We start from the raw sequence: 17592 nt of genomic DNA on the forward strand, positions 1-17592 counted from the left end.
AACACACACATATATACACATACAGTCTCTTTGGTGTTTTGCTTAGATGTTCATCCTCTTCTGGATATAAACAATGTGTCAGTAATGGAGTGGGTTTTGAAGAAATGCCTCATTAAATCATATTGGTCCACTCCAGTAGAGGTAATCTGTGTCAGAAATAGAGATCAGTACTGTGCATTGTATAAAATATCTGAACTTGTGATTTTGCAGTCAAAAAAAAAAAAGTTTAGATATACTTTGCCTCATAAGTAACAGGATATATATTTCATGGATGACCTTATTAAATATGTGGCTTGTTATATATTAGAATTGTGAATTCAAGTGTTTTCTTTTAAATCACATAATACCAAGAGGGTTCCTTTCCCTCAAAGTTTTCAAATGGAGATTTCTAACTATGCTGAGATTAGAAAAAGTTTGAAAATGCATTCCAAGGATGTCCTACAGGTGAAAACAGAGAAAGAAAGAAAAACCAAAAAATGGTGGTTCTGTATCTGTAACACTGAAATCACCTCCATAATGCAGGGTGGGGGCATGTTTTTTCATACTCTTCATCCATGAAACTAGCAGAATTCCTTCAGCCTTACATCTCAGGAAATATATTCTAAACCTGTGATGATTCTTGCTGCTTTCTTTTGGTCAGTCTTTAGTTTACATCCATCCTTCTTGATCTAGAGTTTCCAAAGTTGTATTATAGCAGAAGTCTTAACATCTAGGAGAAAAATAAAAAAGGATTATTTCCAATGACTTCCCATTCTTGTATTTTTGTAATCTGCTATAATCCTTAGAGACTCTTCTGTAGAAATCTTACTTTGGTAGTAAGACTCCCTTTGGAACATTTACTCAGTTCATTATGTCAGCCCAATGGGGCACTTGACATTTATCTTTGTTGGATGGTATCCTTTTATTCTAGACTTTAACTCCAATTTTTAAAGTTCACTTTGAATTCTAATCCTGTTCTCCAATGTGCTAGAAGTCTGTTCCTGAATTCTTTTATGTACGGTGTAATAAATGTATCAATTTGTGCAGTCCATTTCCAAAAAGTATTTTGTTCTGTTTCTGATGAAACTTATCTACTGACCCTGACCATCTCTCGAGTTTTTCAAAATCTTCATGAATACTGATTCTCTTTACAAGATGCCTGCTGCTCCTTCTAATTAAAAATGTTTAATTTTCTATTCAGTCTCCTACATTATTCAACTAAAACTTATTAGGTTTGGTTTCTTTTATTTTGTGCTTATAAAAGGATTTTGTAAAGAGCATACCTGTTTTGAAATGAGTCTTTCTAAGTGGAAAAAGCCAGTTCTGGGAATTGTCTTACTTTTTCCTTCCTAGGGGACATTATTTTCTTTCACTGCTTGCAGAGTACCATTTGCTGACACCAGTATTCTTTTCTGGGTAGCATCTGTGTTGCTGCCCACTCTCAGCATCTCTCCATGATTATGGAGCACTGACAGCCCTTGAGCTGAAATGATGAGTCACCTATTGTTTGATATTATAATCAGATGCTCAAAACCAGTTCTGTGCTCTGTAATATATACCCAAAACACTAAGTCTAGACAAAGATCCTAAAAACACAGTGAGGAACATATTTCATCCCTCATGTTTATGTGGGATTTCCTCTGTTTCTCTGAGACTCCTTCCTTTCTCCTACATATGTCAGTAGGAGGAATTAAGTCACAATCCATTCGAAGATTTTGAACTACTATAGCTTTGGAATTATTCCTCATCAAATGTTTCAGGAGGAGGTAGTAAAGTCAAAGAAATTGCCCTACAGCACATCAGTAATTCTATAGTTAATATCAACAATTACATAGTTTATGTAAATTCTGATTTGGATTGCAATCCTTTAATCCCATCTCAGACATTAGTTTTGATGCAAGTTCTTTAAATTCCATGTCCCTCAGATTCTTTCAATGTATGTTTCTGAAGTCATGTAGCTTTACAAAAAGTGATATGAGGATATTAGTATCCTTTTAGAATCTGTGAAGAAAATAAAAATTAAATTTCATTTCAGGAAGTCCGAAAATCATAAATACAGGAACTACAACTTTTATTTTCAGGTAGGGAGATCATAGTGGGAGTTGAACAGTTTAAAACATAAGATGGTATGACAAAAAGGTAAGTTAGACTGCCAGTGATCAAATGGAAAGGGAAATGTTTAGCAAAAACCAAAAATTATTAGCTGGGCTTTTTATGATAAAGTACTAGAAAATCTGATAGTGCAAAGAAGATGTAAAAATTTTCCCTGCCCTTTCTTGTTGTTCACTAGCTTCTTCATGCACCATAGCCTGTTTTCCCCACTAATCACTAAAACGTTACCTGGTTTATGGAATCTTAGAGGAAGTGTCCCCGTAATGATACTCCTGTGATGCAGGCTTCATTGTGCTATATGGAAATAATCTGATTCTGGAGGATTGAAGATTTCATGAAAAAACCAAATTTATGTTTACGTTAAAATGATTATATTAGCAATCCAAGGTGCTTCAGGAAACATCACATGATGTGCTATACTTCTAAAAACATCTTTTTAGAAAATTTTCTTTCTCAATGCAGATAACTCAAAAACTTTCAAGACAACAGAACACTTACCAGTCTGGTAGTATTTTTTCCCCAGCTTTTGCTTTCATTCCTGAAATTTGGGGGAGGATATGAAGACTTCAAGTCCAGGTGTTTCTCCCTTCCTTTTTCCTGTCCCAACAGACTGAGCTTCCCAAATCTGTTTTTGTCCTCTTCTCTCCAAGTTTATATATGTATAGGATTTCCCCACTGTATTAAGATGTGTTGAGGGCATTAATCCTGGTTTTCCTGATTGGAGATAAACAGGTCTACAGAGATGCAGACTATTCATTCAAATTGGCAACTTCATTTTGAATAATGACACAATGAAGTTAATAATCAAACATATTATTTATAATCCTATCACATATCTTTTTCATAAACCTAAATTTCACTTCAAACAAAGTGTCTTAGCCATAGAATTTGCACAGCTTTGCCTTTTCAAACAGACAAGAAGTTTGACTGGAAAAAGGAAAAAAATGAGTAAGTCTTCCCAGCATTTCACTGATTGTGTTTGGTTTTAAAGGTAATCTGAAAACTCCTGTTTTGATGCCATGAATTGATCACAACCTGACCAAATCAGCTTTATCTCTCAAAATTTAAATAACTTGAAACTTACTTTACATTTTTTGTTGTTGCTGCAGAGGTTTTGCAGCGAACTCTCACTGACCCAGAAAGTCCATTTCTGAAATAAAAGACTCATATCTGTTTTTAAATTTTTTTATACATAATTTTGTGCTTTGATACCATACATGAAGTTTGAATTTTCTGTTTGCTCATAAGCAAATCTATTCCTGCTGCACTTAATTGATTTTTTTCCTTAGGATTTCTTTAAAAATAAAATTAATGGAGCTATTTCTAACTCCCACATGCGAGTTCTGAGAAGCTTTTCAAACAGTTAAATTTTGTTTCAGAATTCAACAGACAACAGTGTATGTTTTCTCCCCTACTCTCTAGATTATGCTTGCTTTAAAGAGCGAAGATAGATTTATGATTGATTAAAATAAAGCAGAGTGGAAGAAAATGTTTGTAGGTATTCGATACACAGAACTCTGAGAGATTGGTGTCTGTGAATGCTCATTAACTGTCAGTGCAGACCATGTGAGAATAGAGTAGTGATCTTAATGCAGATAAGGACAAGTACCAGAAGAATTGCAGTGCAGTGAAATATTTGAAATTTTGCTATTAGATGGGTCATATAGGATTAATTTTAAATAAGGAGATTTTATGTTTGGTTGAAAAATATTAGCATTATCAATAGTGCATAATAGGAAAATAAATAACTTTCTCATATGGCCATTAAAATTTAATTTTTTTTAATAGAAGAGGTCTATTTAAAGTCTAAACATATTTCTATATTGATTTTTTATTAGGTTTTATATCAAAGAAAGTATTTATTGAAACTGTTAGTGGCTTGGTTAATTTGAATCTTGGAATAAATTGCTACCCTGATGCATGGAAGAACTTAACTCTTGCAGATGTAAGTGAACCCCTATATTCTCTTCAACTAGAGTATTGGTTTGTGTAGAAGATGCAGCATTGTCCTAATTATGAAAAAATGAAGATAATAACATTATAGTATATTATCAGTTTATCTTTAAAATTCTTGTTTCACTAGGGAAGGATCGTGGAAGTCCCTGTGCCAGACATTTTGTCAGCACTTTATTTATTTACAATATGCAAATTATATGAGTTCTTAAGACACCATCCAAAGTTTTCAGATTTAGAAAAATGAAAACTTTCAAATCTTCTATACTGAATTCATTTCTCTTTCAGATTCAAACATCAGATGTTACTGGTAAACCTACAGAATAAAAATATTTACTTGTGTTAGCATGTTTTAATAACTATTTCTGACAGTAAACCATGATTCACATTACGATTTTAATTGGATTTCACATGATTTCATCACTTTATTAATATATTCTTTACACAGATGAAGTGCATGAGTAAACATTTTAATATTAAAGTGGTGTAGTTGCAGTGAGTTTAGTGAAAACTAATCACATCTGTCATCTTGAGTATATAAAACCTAATCTCAGCACAGGATATTAATTAACCAAGGAAAGCTATCAGTCAAATATTGTCTATTAATAGACCAAATGTGCATGTATCCCACGTTCTGTGTTCTTTGAGAACTTTTAGTGTTTATAAATCCTATCTTTATTTTATTAATAGAATTTTCTTTCCTTAAAAGAATCAGTTTTTAATGAGACTTTCAAGTTTATCATGGCAGCAAGAACTTAGTTACAAAAGGAAATTCTCAAGCTAAGGTATCTGTAAATGCCTATTTGGCTATCAGAGTGTTTATCTAGAGCGATATCAACTGCACACGGCAGTCGGCATTCAGTGGCCTGTGGCCTGTTTTGTTTTGTGGAACCTCACTGCAGAACCTTGTTCATCCTGTCCAGGAAATACCTAAGGATACATAGGATATTGAAAGACTGTTTATTTTGCAGTTAGAAAATCTGGCATCTGAATTCACAGTGAACTCACAACTTACTGACTGGCGCAGATTTTTGCTGGCAGCAGCACAGCCTTGGCCAATGCCGTCTGTGACACAACTCCTCCAAACAGTGCATGTCTTCAAGTCTTTTGATGTCACTGGATCAGGCTTCGTTACACAGGAACACTATTTACAGGTTATCATCCTTTTAATTTTTCAATCAAATTTTATTTTGTTAAACTCCCTGCATTGAACGATATGTAGTTTGGTTTATTCGCCTTGAGAAACTCAGTCTGAATTTTAAGTGCTTTAGGTCTGAGTGTTTTCACAAATTGATGGCCCAATATGTAGCTTGTCCATAGTTCCACAAATCAGGCTAATTAAACATACTTTAAACTTGATTTTTCTACTTTGCCCATTAATTAATCTCAAGTGAAAGTCCTTTCTGCTTTAAAGAAACCATTCTATGTGCACTTTGATGACTATTAACTTACTTGACACTGAATAAGATAATTTGCTCCAAGCAAAAATAAGGATTTCAGTTTCATCTCATCAGCTGCATTTTAATTAAATGTTTCTAGATTTTTTCCAATAATTAATTTTGTCAAGATCATTTCTCAAGCCTTGAATAGATGGAAAATTATAAAATTCTTTGATCATTTTTCTGAAGACAACTTCTGTTTGAATTGTCACATAGTTCAGCAAGGTTTTTCAGAAAGAGTATTATGAGTACATTTTTGTTCTTTCAACAAAATTCTGCTCATTTTCACTAACTTTTACTTTGCATTTTAATCATACTTAGAATGATACTTGCTGGTTCACTCTCTTGGGCTATACTAGGTGTAAGTATCATATACACATATAGGTGTCTGTAGATACTCCAGTCTTGCCAGTTCCTGTATTTTTTTTTGTGATATTAAATACAATTTTCCAACTGTTTTGAATAAATTGCATAGAAGCTTTATGGTAATTTGTTTTCCACTGACCTGGCATTGGTTTTTAAAGAATAAATGAAGGCTGTGTTAGTCTAGAGGCCTGTAATTTTCAGAACTTCTTTGATTAATTTAAAACTTCCAGGAGCACCTGCCAATCCCTGCCTACCACAAACTTTCTAAGAAACAAACTCTGCAAAGCCAGAAAACCCACAAAAAATGCAGGTCTACATGCATTTATTTTTTCTATTGTTGTAAGTTTTGCTGAAGAGTTTGCAAATAACCTAGCAGTTACAAGACATGCAGACCGAGAACATACATTTTAATCACAGGATCCTATTTCAAATATAATATTAACCGAGCAATTAATTTAATCACTTCAGTATTACAAGGTAGTAAATATTCAATAAACAACTGGTGTGAATAACCTTCCACTGGGAATTTGAGCTGCTTCACCTGTCCTCTCTCTCTGCACCTACACTGTTAAACTACACAGTACTGGGACCTATCTCCAGGTAATGGTGGTGGGTTGTCCCTGCTGTAATGCTTGTACAACCTGGTGTGGTTTCACACAAGTGAATTTTTCTGTAGAAAGTTTGTTCATGCCTATCCAGATCTAGCTGATCATTCCTGTGTCAAGAGTCTAGTACTACAGAATTGGTTCTGAGCACTTTTAATTTACAGTTGTAGCTCTGGCTCTGTAGGACTCCTGGTCATCTTGTTGGGAGCAGGCAAGCATGGGGAGAGCCGTGGCACCATCCTTCATCGTACTAAATTGTATTGACAGTTTCTTCTAAAAGTACAGTATGGGAAAAAACTGTAGGGGTTAGCAAAGGATATCCTAAAAGGAAGAAACCAGAACTTGCATAGAAACTCCATATCATATTCTGCTTCTTCAGCAGCATAGATTTACAACTACATAGTTAATTTTCACTTTTTTCAAAAGCATGCATTTACTTCTATCCTATTTGATTTTCAAAAACTTCTCAAATATCTATAACAACATACAAACAACAAATTATAATTATTCTCATCATTGTATATTAATAACAAATTCAGTTTGATTAAGTCCAGAAATTAGACTTTTAGTAACCTGTGTGTTGAACAGGTAGAGTGTAAAGACCACCTTATTTCAATGTGTGAAAATAAACAAACATTTATTTATTTATTTTTTAAATCAGGTCGGCTTATGGTTTAATGGAAATGAAGATCTAAGCATAACAGAAAGTTGTGAAGAACCTGTGTCTTTAGAAAGGCTAAAGCACCTCATAGAGGTAACTGAAAACATAGGTATTTTCATGAAATCACTACTCAAACATGATAGGTCTCATTTCAGAGGTTTTTGGGTCTCTTTTTTTCAATAAGTGCTGCATTTTTTTGATTTTTTTTCAGGTCAAGTGGTGCTTCAGAATAATGTAGAGAGGAATCCAAGAGTCAGCCTTGAGCATTCTAAATCATAGTCTGCTCAGAAAGACTTAATTACTCCTATTCTTGGTTGAATGACATTAATTTTGCTACACGGCAACCAGCTTTGTAGAGAATGGGAGGCAAATGATCACTGCATCTGAGCTCATAGATTTTTCCATGAAAGAGGGGGCTAATAATAATCTGAATACAAAAAATGCTTTGAACATATTTGTGATGATACAAGGTTTTATTAATTTCTATCTTTTCTGTGAAACTCAATTTCTGTTTCCTTGAATTACTTAACACATATTTATGATTTATCACAGCCTTGATTTGTACAGTCTCAACATGCTCTTAAGTATAGTAGCTCTTATTAGCAGTAATTACTGTATTTCATGCTTTTCTCTGCAGTCCTTGATTTGTATTTCATTTAAGTACACTTATAGAAATTAATTTGCTTATTTTTGCCCTTTTATAGTTTTTCTTCCATTTATTTGTGGATACCAAAAAAGACCCTGCTCTGCTGGACTATATAGAGATGCTGCTTTATTTCGCCTCCCACTCTGATCCAGTTGAAGGTGTATACAGAGCACTTAGCGTTGTTACTGGAGCATATATTCACAGAAAAAAGAAAGCTTCCCTTCCATGTGTGGTAAAATATTACAGAAAAATACTAGAGAATAGTAGTAGTACTTTCAAATTTTAAATTACCTAGGTTTCTCTATATTTGCTTATCCTGGCTAGCTCCAATACTTACAAATAGTCTCACTGTATTCATGGGAACATTGCATTGGTAATAATACTCAGAAGGAGTCTTTCAAAAGTCTGGAAATTTGCTTGCTATTAATGAAAGTTTAAGATATTTACTAGTGATTACTCCTTGTGCATATGAATGGAATTCTTTTGCTTAATTGACCAGCTGTCAGTCCCCTGGAACTAGACTGCAGTGTGACTTACAGAAATGTTATCTCAAGATGTACAACCTGGTGTTATTGCTGGTCTTACTTTTTTTCCACTATGTTTCTTTGGGATATTCAGACATATATTTGTTGTGTTATTTCCAAGTGTTTAGGTTTATCTTAAAACTAGAAGGTATAATAATAATTTGTTTCATACAAAAAAAATTTTAAATTATTTTTTCAGCCATGATGAATGCATTGTTAAATCAAATGAAACTCGTCATTTGAACATTATTAGTATTTCTGAAGTATTTTTTTATTATTAAAGTCTTAAAAAACTGGTATTAGTCCACTGCAAGCATCAGTTACTTATTGGTGAATACTTATATTTATTGAAGTATAAATCATTTTTTGAGACATAAATTGTTTATCTGTACATATCTTGGAAAGAGGTTGCTGCTCATGATAATAAAATTATTCACTGCCCTGTCGCAACCGCAGTGACTCCAGCAATTGCCCAGAACTTAAAGTATAATTGAGATCTCTAGAAACAGCATAGAAAAGGCATTTTACTACACAGGGTCATAATATACATTTGCAAAATAATTTTGTAATTTCAAATGACAGAAGTTACAATACTTCCCTGTGATTTGTTTGGCACAACAGAGTTTTTGCACACTGGAGAGACTGAATGAGACAATAAGACAGTACGACTTTCCACATTTCATATGAAGAAAGAGAGCACAGAATGCTCCCAATTAGATATTGTGGTATTATTTTCCCATATTTTGGTGAAAAGTTCTAACTTGCACGTCATTGGATATAAAGCTACACAACTTGTTCTCCTCTGCCATTTTCTGCTTGGTTTCTTCTGTTTGGTTGGAAGTTTGGTTGTATATAAGATACTGGCATTATCACCTATATGTCAACAACTTCTTAAGGCTGTGAGTCACAAGTGAAGGGGAGCATTTGCCTTCAGCCCAGAATTAACTGGATCTCTGAGGAGAAAGAGATGTCCCATTTAACTTGAGCATTTCCTCATGCCTGCTTTCTCACTCAAGGCACTGGCTCTGTGAATCTGTGCTATGTCTGGTGTATATCCCACAGTGTAATAAACAGACAAATTGTGTGCCTAATTCACCTTGGAGAGTCCCTCAGAAACCTAGGAATATCCAAGAAGTAGATGTTAAACAAATCTTGCTTCTATGGATTCTCTTTGACTTTATAGTTGTCTAGGCTGGTGCACAGAATCACTGGACAAATTTTAAAACATCATTTTAATATTTTATTTTTAATATTTTCATTTAAAAAATATTTTTCTTATGCATTGTGTTCCATGCCTATGCACTTAAATGATAATGTTGAGCATGGACAGAAGGCAACAAAAGAAATCCCATACCACTGAAGTAAATGAGTTTTCTCTATAGGCTTTAGTAGAGCCAGAATTTCATGAAGGTTATTCCACAAACACAAGGGGGCAAAAAGGAAATGGTGCATTGACATTGTGTCAGGCTTGAGCCAAGCTCCATCAAATGCACAGAGTACTGAAGACATCCCAAGCGGTTTCAGCATCAAATTAAGACTTTAAACCTTTGTTTCCCTGTGGCTGTTTACATGTGATCTAAATTTCCCAATTCTCTCTCCAGGTACTGGAAATTTAGTAACTATTATCAGTGGAACATTCATCAGTGAAATATAAAGAGCCATCTAGCTCATCTCTAAGAAGTTTTATACCTTAGGTAGCTGGCTCATACATAGGCACTTAGAGGACTTTACCTAATTTGCCTCTTCTCTTTTTCTTGTTCTGTGCTGGTAATTGTAATGTCTTCTCCTTGGTATCTACATGCAGAAATACATCTGAGGCCTTCATGTTGTTAAGAGAAGCTCAGACTAACATATTCTTGAGGCTTCTTTTACCAATTTTATTTTAAGTCTAAATAATGTTACTATTAGTCATGTAGGTCTCACAGCCGAGTGTAAGCAATGCAATGACAGACCAAAAATCTTCAGTCCTGATATTTCTGTAATCTTGATTACTGTGTGTAAAAAGGACTGTAAATGACTCTACTCGTCCTGTGCTCAAAATGAAATGTATTAAGGCTCAAGGCACATAGCACAAGTGTGACTGAACATCAGCAGTCTCTCCCTCCTAATGAGGAACGAAATGGTTTGTTCAATTACATGCAATTTCCTGTTGCTAGTGGTTAGTCTACATTGTGACGTAATCTAGCAAAAGCACTGTTCACCTATGTGAGGTCCTTTCTCATCTTTGTGTTCAAAAATCTCTACAGCAGGCTTTTTTGTTTAGTTTTGAGGGTTTTCCCTCTTAGCTGTAAAATTACCTAATTGATTCCTTAAAGTAAACTTAATTTTTCTGCATAAACTAGAAAATACCTATTTCTGTGGAGAGCTGGTTAACTGTTGGCCAAAATGGTTCTTGCAGTGACTAGATTGGGACTAGAAAATTCATACTGGTTTTTTTAATGTGAACATACAAAATTACGAAGCTTACTCCTTAAATAAACACAAATTTCTTGGTATTGTAGTTTGTAACTATGAAATATTTTTATGTTTTGTTGCTCTGAGAAATGCTAGTTTTTCTGTGCAATGTTGGCCACATTCCTGGGAAAAAGCTGTCTATTAAATTTCTGGTAATGCCAACAATATGGATATTTCTGGACTGCTAGGATTTATACCTCTGTCCTATGGTTCAGTATATAATTTTGTGTGATTTGATGACTTTTGTTTTGTAAGAACTGAAGTTTGGAATTGTAATCCATTGGTTCTTAATGGGTGTTTAACTGAAACAGATTATCTACTGACAGACTGTTTATCTCCAAGAATGATACCTGTGCCTAAATTTTTAGGATTCTTCAAGCCCCAGCATAATGTCAAATGAAAAGACTTTAATCGAGGATGAAAAAGAAGTCTTGAATTGCACAGGTGAAGGAATTATTTCAGTGGCATCTCTACTCAAGGTGTTTCATACTGGAGGAAGTAAAGATGACAATTATCATAGATTTAGCTGTCTGGAGAAGCCAGACAGCTATGATAAGGTAGGCAGATTGATTCAAGGATGATTGTGTAGCTTGCATCATATGTTAAAAAAATATGCTGTGATCTTTGCTCTTCCCCTTTTTCTTTTTCTTTTTCTTTTTCTTTTTCTTTTTCTTTTTCTTTTTCTTTTTCTTTTTCTTTTTCTTTTTCTTTTTCTTTTTCTTTTTCTTTTTCTTTTTCTTTTTCTTTTTCTTTTTCTTTTCCTTTTCCTTTTCCTTTTCCTTTTCCTTTTCCTTTTTCATACAATAATTGACCACAGATTATTTTTACTTAAAACAGTTCATCAAGATGTACCAAGAATTAGGTGCTGAAGATCTGGCACCCATTGCATTTGAACTCCTTTTGAAGCATCCTTTCATGGAAGATTTGATTAACACATGCCAAGAATACAAACTTCCTGTAAGTATTCCTGTCTGGGACCAAACACTTTGCAAGCACACAGCCATACAGCCCAGCAGCTGTACAGTGGATCAGGTTTTTTGTTTTCTGTGAAAATTCCATCCATCAAAGACTGGGCCACTTTCAGACCTATTTATTGTGCAAGTCTTGCTGGCCTGGAACTGCCTAATGAGGTTTTGCCTTTCTCCTCATTCATAGAAAGGAATCTGGTTGAAATATCCTCCCAACAGGATCATACTGCAGGACGCTGTAGGATATGTGGTAGATCCCATTCCACCCCAGGCCAACCAGGAAACAGAAAAGTGCGTGCTGAGGCAGTACAAGTCCCAGTGTTCTTCCCTGCCGTTGTCTAGAGCTTCCCTGCTGCATCTATATTTAAACATGCATTAAAATAGTTGCACAGAAGGCAAGTTTTGGCCAGAGTCTCACCCTATTTAAGGTATCAAACTATGGCAAAAATACTTGATACACAGGGTGTGAGAAAACAGCATAAGATGAGAGGATGCCTGCATGTGCATGTCCCACATCAAATGGGACAATAAACAGTCTTCAGAAGTTTTAGATATCACCCCCATAGTGTCCCTCAAAATGTAAATCTGAATAAAATACCTGATAGCTTCGGAGTAACTTGCTATTTCTTAATTATATTCCTCACTTGTAGGATGTGAATCGCCCAGCATTTATTGTATCACTCATAATCATTGTCAGTAAAAGATAAAATATAAGAATAAAATATTTATTCAGTTAAAGTGAGGGTTAAAAATACATTTGCTACAGTAGAAAGTGATAGAAAATGTAAGACAAAGACAAGACAATAAAATTGAGGATTATAACTATCCATGGGTGTCCATCCTGCCTATGTTGATGTCTCAGCCAATTTGGGAAGACAGATGCCATGCAATGTTAGGTCATTCCTCCCTTCCCCATTCTTTCTTCCTGATTCTTTTTATTTAATTGAATACTGCATTTTCTAATTTGATTTTTTTTCTAACGTCACTGAATTTCTTGTAGACCAAAGTATTTTTTAAACCAGCTCTCTAGATGTGTTCCACCTCAAGAACTCTTGTTTACACACTCACTGATTTTGTAGCATTTAATGTAATGCAGCTTCTTCATAAAGACCAACTGTGATGAAACCTAAACTAAAACTCAATTAAGGTGTAAACTGAGTAAAGCCTTATCTGTATGCTAGGCAATTTACAAAGACTTACTGTTAAAATGTTTTCCCACTGGCTAATAGCTGAAAATCAAATGCAACACATTTATTCTCTACTAAAATTTCTGATTTTCCTTTACCATTTTTAGGGGGTGCTTTGTTAAATAGCTTAAAGAATAGATTGTAGAGCATGTTTAAATGGTATTAGCTACCATCAATTACCTGTGTTGTTTCTGGCTGGTAGGATATATTCAGGGCAGTTCAGGTATAAAAATTGTCAGTCTATGAGAAAAGCTTCAGGATAGTGTACATGAATCTTGTCAGTAACTGAGGGTTTCACTGCGCATATTCTAGCCCTAAGATGTTCCCACATCTTGTTTATATATTGGTGTCACACCACTTAAATGAAACATTTTTCTGCTTATTTGGCAGGTTCTGTTAATTCTTGTATCTCCTGACTCAGAGTCAGATACATGCAGAACTTCAGCTATCATTTTTAATACTTGAAATTTCCTCTTGAAAATGCTTATACTGACTGTATCTCAAATATAGTACTCCATGGTTTCTGAACTTGAACCCAAACTATTTCATTCCTTGACTATACTGTTAAATACAGACTTTTGTTTTATGCATGAAATCTACACTCAGGTTTACCAAAAAAGTTTTATAGTCACCAGCAAACAGGCAGAGAAATCCAGGGGCTATTGTTTTAAGTATGTTGCAATTTTGGTCTATTACATACAGAATCCAGGAAGATTTTTCCTGTATCAATTCCCTATTTGGGGAACAGGTGAACTTTTTTCTTTCCAAGACAATATTTTTAACATCAATTTTTTTTGCAGAAATTCTCCTCAGAGATGTCTATAAAAATGAAAGTCAACCACAGTGCTGTTATTTTGAGATCTTTTACAAGATAAATATAGCAAGTCAGGGTGTGGTTTCTAAAAGTTAAAATGTTTGTACTAATGCAGTCATAAACAGCAGAAAGTAAAATGTTTTGCTGAAAACTATAAAGGGAACATGTAGCTTACAAATTTTCAAATTTAAGTTAGGATATCTGATTCTTCTGGATCTTGATGACCTGTTCAATTTCAACCATTATTGTCTGTCATATCTCAAAAAATATTTTTTTTCTGTGTGAGATGTATTGTCTTTTGCAGGCATTTTGTTTTCTGTGCTAGTGGGCTGCCACCATCCTACATGATGGTGACCTTTCTGTCAGCCTTAGTACAAATTAATATGCCCAGAAATTCTATTACTTTTTCGTCTTGTATTTCCTGACCCGATTACAAAGTTTTCTGGTCCTAACTAGAACTTTCAAGTGTTTGCCATTATCAACACATTTTTTTCACTTATCAGATAAAATTTATTCCATGAGAATAGGCAGATGACACATGTATGTTTATGAAGGAACTGCATTACGTGCTCAATTAAATTTTCTTTAAATAAATTTAATAATGAAGGAGAGAAGATTTTTATTAGACCAGCTGATTCAAATGGGAGAAGCAAGCAATCTGCTTTTTGCACTGCCTGTGTTCATCTATTTAATTTGGTCAATTAAGGGATTTTCTTTAGAGCTCATTATTTATTGTTATAAATTTTACCATCTGTCCCGAGACTGTCACAGATATACAGAAACAGGCACATATTTTAGTATTTCTGCATTTTGATTGTGCTAAATTTAAAGAAAGAGTCTGGGATATATTCTACTTCTATAATTCTTAATGTTTAATGTAGTATTTGTTACTTTGAGTAAACTACATTCTTATAATTACTGAAGATAAGATAGGTTGATAATTAGCATTCAGTTCATTAATATCGAAAATATTAGGCATTGGATAAATTGCATTATATCTCTTATTCTGCTTTCAAATCCTGAATTGCCCTTTTAAAAAAGCTCTGTTTTTGAAGATAGGGATATCACATCATATTTCTGTGTGTTAATGTTTTGAATATGTTTAGCAGGCCCTTGCATTATGCTTGTTCCATCTAAATTATTTGTCATATGGTTACTGCTGTTAATGTTGTTCATTCTGTTAATCATTTCAGTAACATAATCTAGATATTCTTTCAGATAGGAGTTCCACTGAAGCAGGATTTCTATTAATCTATACATGGCTTTTTGAAAAAATGTTTATTAGCATATTGAAGAACTATTACAAAACCTGTTTATACTCACAGCAGCCATTTAATATTGCACAAGAAACATTCAAAACTCCATGTATCATTTCCCAAAGTAAAAGAGCTTCTTGTCATAGAGAGAGTTCATACAGATTATATTAAATACATCTTATGAACTGGACATGTATCAAGGTTTTGACAAAAAAAAAAAGTACTGGTGAATCACTGTTTAGTCATAAGCTGTAGCTGTAACACTTATGAAACTTGAGAAGCTTTTTTCATGTGGTGTTTTAAATGTCCCAGTGTGCAAGAAAATGAAAATCTAACTCAGTGTTTAAGTACCTCTTTGAAAAAAGTGACCTATGTTATGCTTCTCTTGATGTATCCCATCCCTAAATAATCTTAGAAAATTTAATGTACATAAAAGATGTTGTTTGTTATATTAAAGAAGTATAAATAATACATGTTCATCTTAAAAAGAAAAGTTTCCTTCATTGAAGATAGACATAGTAAAACTGTTGCAGCACTCTTATCTCCAGTTTTCTGACAGCATTTAGTGCTACATTTTTTTTTTTAATCTAACCTGGATTGAAACTACTTTTTCTGACTCAATTTGCTGGAAAATGCCTCCTTATAGTGAAGTGTTTCCTAGAATCAAATATAAATATTAGTGCAACCCTCTAAAACCAAGGATTGGTAATACTTTCTTTTAACATATCTCTCTATTCACTGAAATGCTTCTGGTAGGTTGTATCTTCAAAATATGCACAAAATATATATTGCACTACATTTATATAAAAATAATACATATAAATAAAAAAATCTGATAGGTAATTGTTCTCCTAAAAATGGAGAATAATTTCCTAAAAGGATAAAATGTGTATTCTGACAGTATCAGGAGATGCTAGAAAGTTAAATATTTATCTTTGTATTGAATGTTCAGCATGTTACTATTTTAAAACAGAAATTCCTTCTTCATCCTAGTTACACATCCTACAATGGATAGTATTGCTGAAATGGGAAATGGAGAAGTTCTGCTAATACAAAATTATTGAAAATTAACGAATCAGACAATATGTTATAAAGAACTAAGCATAAAATTAACCTACTGAGGGTGTATGTTATTCAAAGTATTAGTTACTTTTTTTTTAAAATATCCATTCCCTGGAATTGTTGTTAAAGTTCAGTCTGAAATATGACATACTAAAAAAACCCACTTAATTGAAGAATTTGTCTTTGTAGGTTCTGAATAACATTTACTGGTTTAAATAACAGTCTTGATACCTCTCTTTACCAATAATATTTAACTGATGGTTAAGATCTCTGTTTAAAAACAGAGTTGCATTTTAATACAGTGTTGTTTTGTAAAACCACTAAAGGAAATTAAGTCCTGTGGATAATATTAAAACATCATCTCAGTGATATTATAGCACCTCAGCTGAATGAGTTCCAGTGCCCTGCTGGAAGACATTGTCTGTAATGTGGGGAATCTGTAATTTACCTCCACTGAAGTTAGTTTTTCACCATAATCTAGTCAGTGGAAAGCTCACCCCAAGGATAGACAGGTGTTATTACTGCAAGTTTTAAGGTGTTATTACTGCAGTTTTCAGGCTGCAACATGAAATTACTTCTAATATATTCTTTTTCCTTTTCATAGGATATAAAAGTCTTTCTCCAAAGATCCAAAGAAGCACAAACAACTGATGGGGAGCAAAACACATGTGAAGACATAAATGTATGAAAAATTACTGTTTATGAACATTAAGAAATCTTTTTTCTCAAAGTCTGTAAGAAATGTGTCTTACAGGTCCAGTCCTCTCTTCCATGAGGAAAGGTTTTTTGTTTATTGTTGCAAGAGCAAAATCCCATTCCGACCACACATTTTCTGTTACTTTAAAATTAAAAAAACAAAACAACAAAACCACAAAAAGGGAAACTTATGGTTTGCTCATCTTATATAGTCTGATAATATTTCTAAATAAAATTAAACCAATTTCTGAACTTAAATAGAGATGGTAGTGTTGTCATTAAGATTTGGTTAAAGAAAAGAATATGTCCAATTCTTCTAAATGTTCTAAGATATCTATTCAGATTTTGTTATATGTATAGTTTATTAATTAATTATTTATTGAGTTAAATGCTGTAGTCAATTAATCTTTAAAAGCCTGTTGCAATTTGTAGTTAATAAAATAAATGAAAACTGTTTTCTCTAAGACCAGGATAAACTGGGCATCATGTTCATAAAAGCGGAGTGTTGGTTGACAGTGGAGATGATGAATCTTTGCCATTAAACCTTTATATTTCTAACCTTGCAGTACATCTCAACTCTACCACCTGCTAAAGACCTGCCTGCTGTCCTTTTTGTATTGACACAGTGCGTTCAAGGGCACCACATACTCCAGACACGCTGCAGATTTTCATGTGTGATAGGTGCTTGTCTAAAAATATCTATGGCACACCATGACACCTAGAGAATGTTGACTTCTTTGGCAGATTAAGCAGAGTCTTGGTCAAACACTCTCCTTACAGCTTAAGCCTATTTTTCTATATGAAGTCTGAGTCCTACTGGTTTTCCTGGACAGTGGGATCTTTGTGTTTAAATGCAGTTTTATCCAATTT

The 17592-nt window shown here is 33.7% G+C and overlaps 1 protein-coding gene across 1 annotated transcript in view; it reads left to right on the forward strand.

The window, feature by feature from the left end:
* SPEF2 (sperm flagellar 2) overlaps nt 1-17592 on the forward strand; it is a gene marked incomplete at both ends in the record, with an annotated part of 98676 nt that overhangs the window by 57206 nt on the left and 23878 nt on the right. The window contains 5 exons of the mRNA XM_084224692.1: nt 3930-4036; nt 5016-5198; nt 7116-7208; nt 7826-7993; nt 11108-11296. Of these exons, the coding sequence (XP_084080818.1) occupies nt 3930-4036; nt 5016-5198; nt 7116-7208; nt 7826-7993; nt 11108-11296 (740 nt within the window). The remainder of the gene's footprint in view (nt 1-3929; nt 4037-5015; nt 5199-7115; nt 7209-7825; nt 7994-11107; nt 11297-17592) is intronic.

This window comes from Fringilla coelebs, assembly GCF_963513975.1.
Source record: "Fringilla coelebs genome assembly, chromosome: Z".
Lineage (NCBI taxonomy): Eukaryota > Metazoa > Chordata > Aves > Passeriformes > Fringillidae > Fringilla > Fringilla coelebs.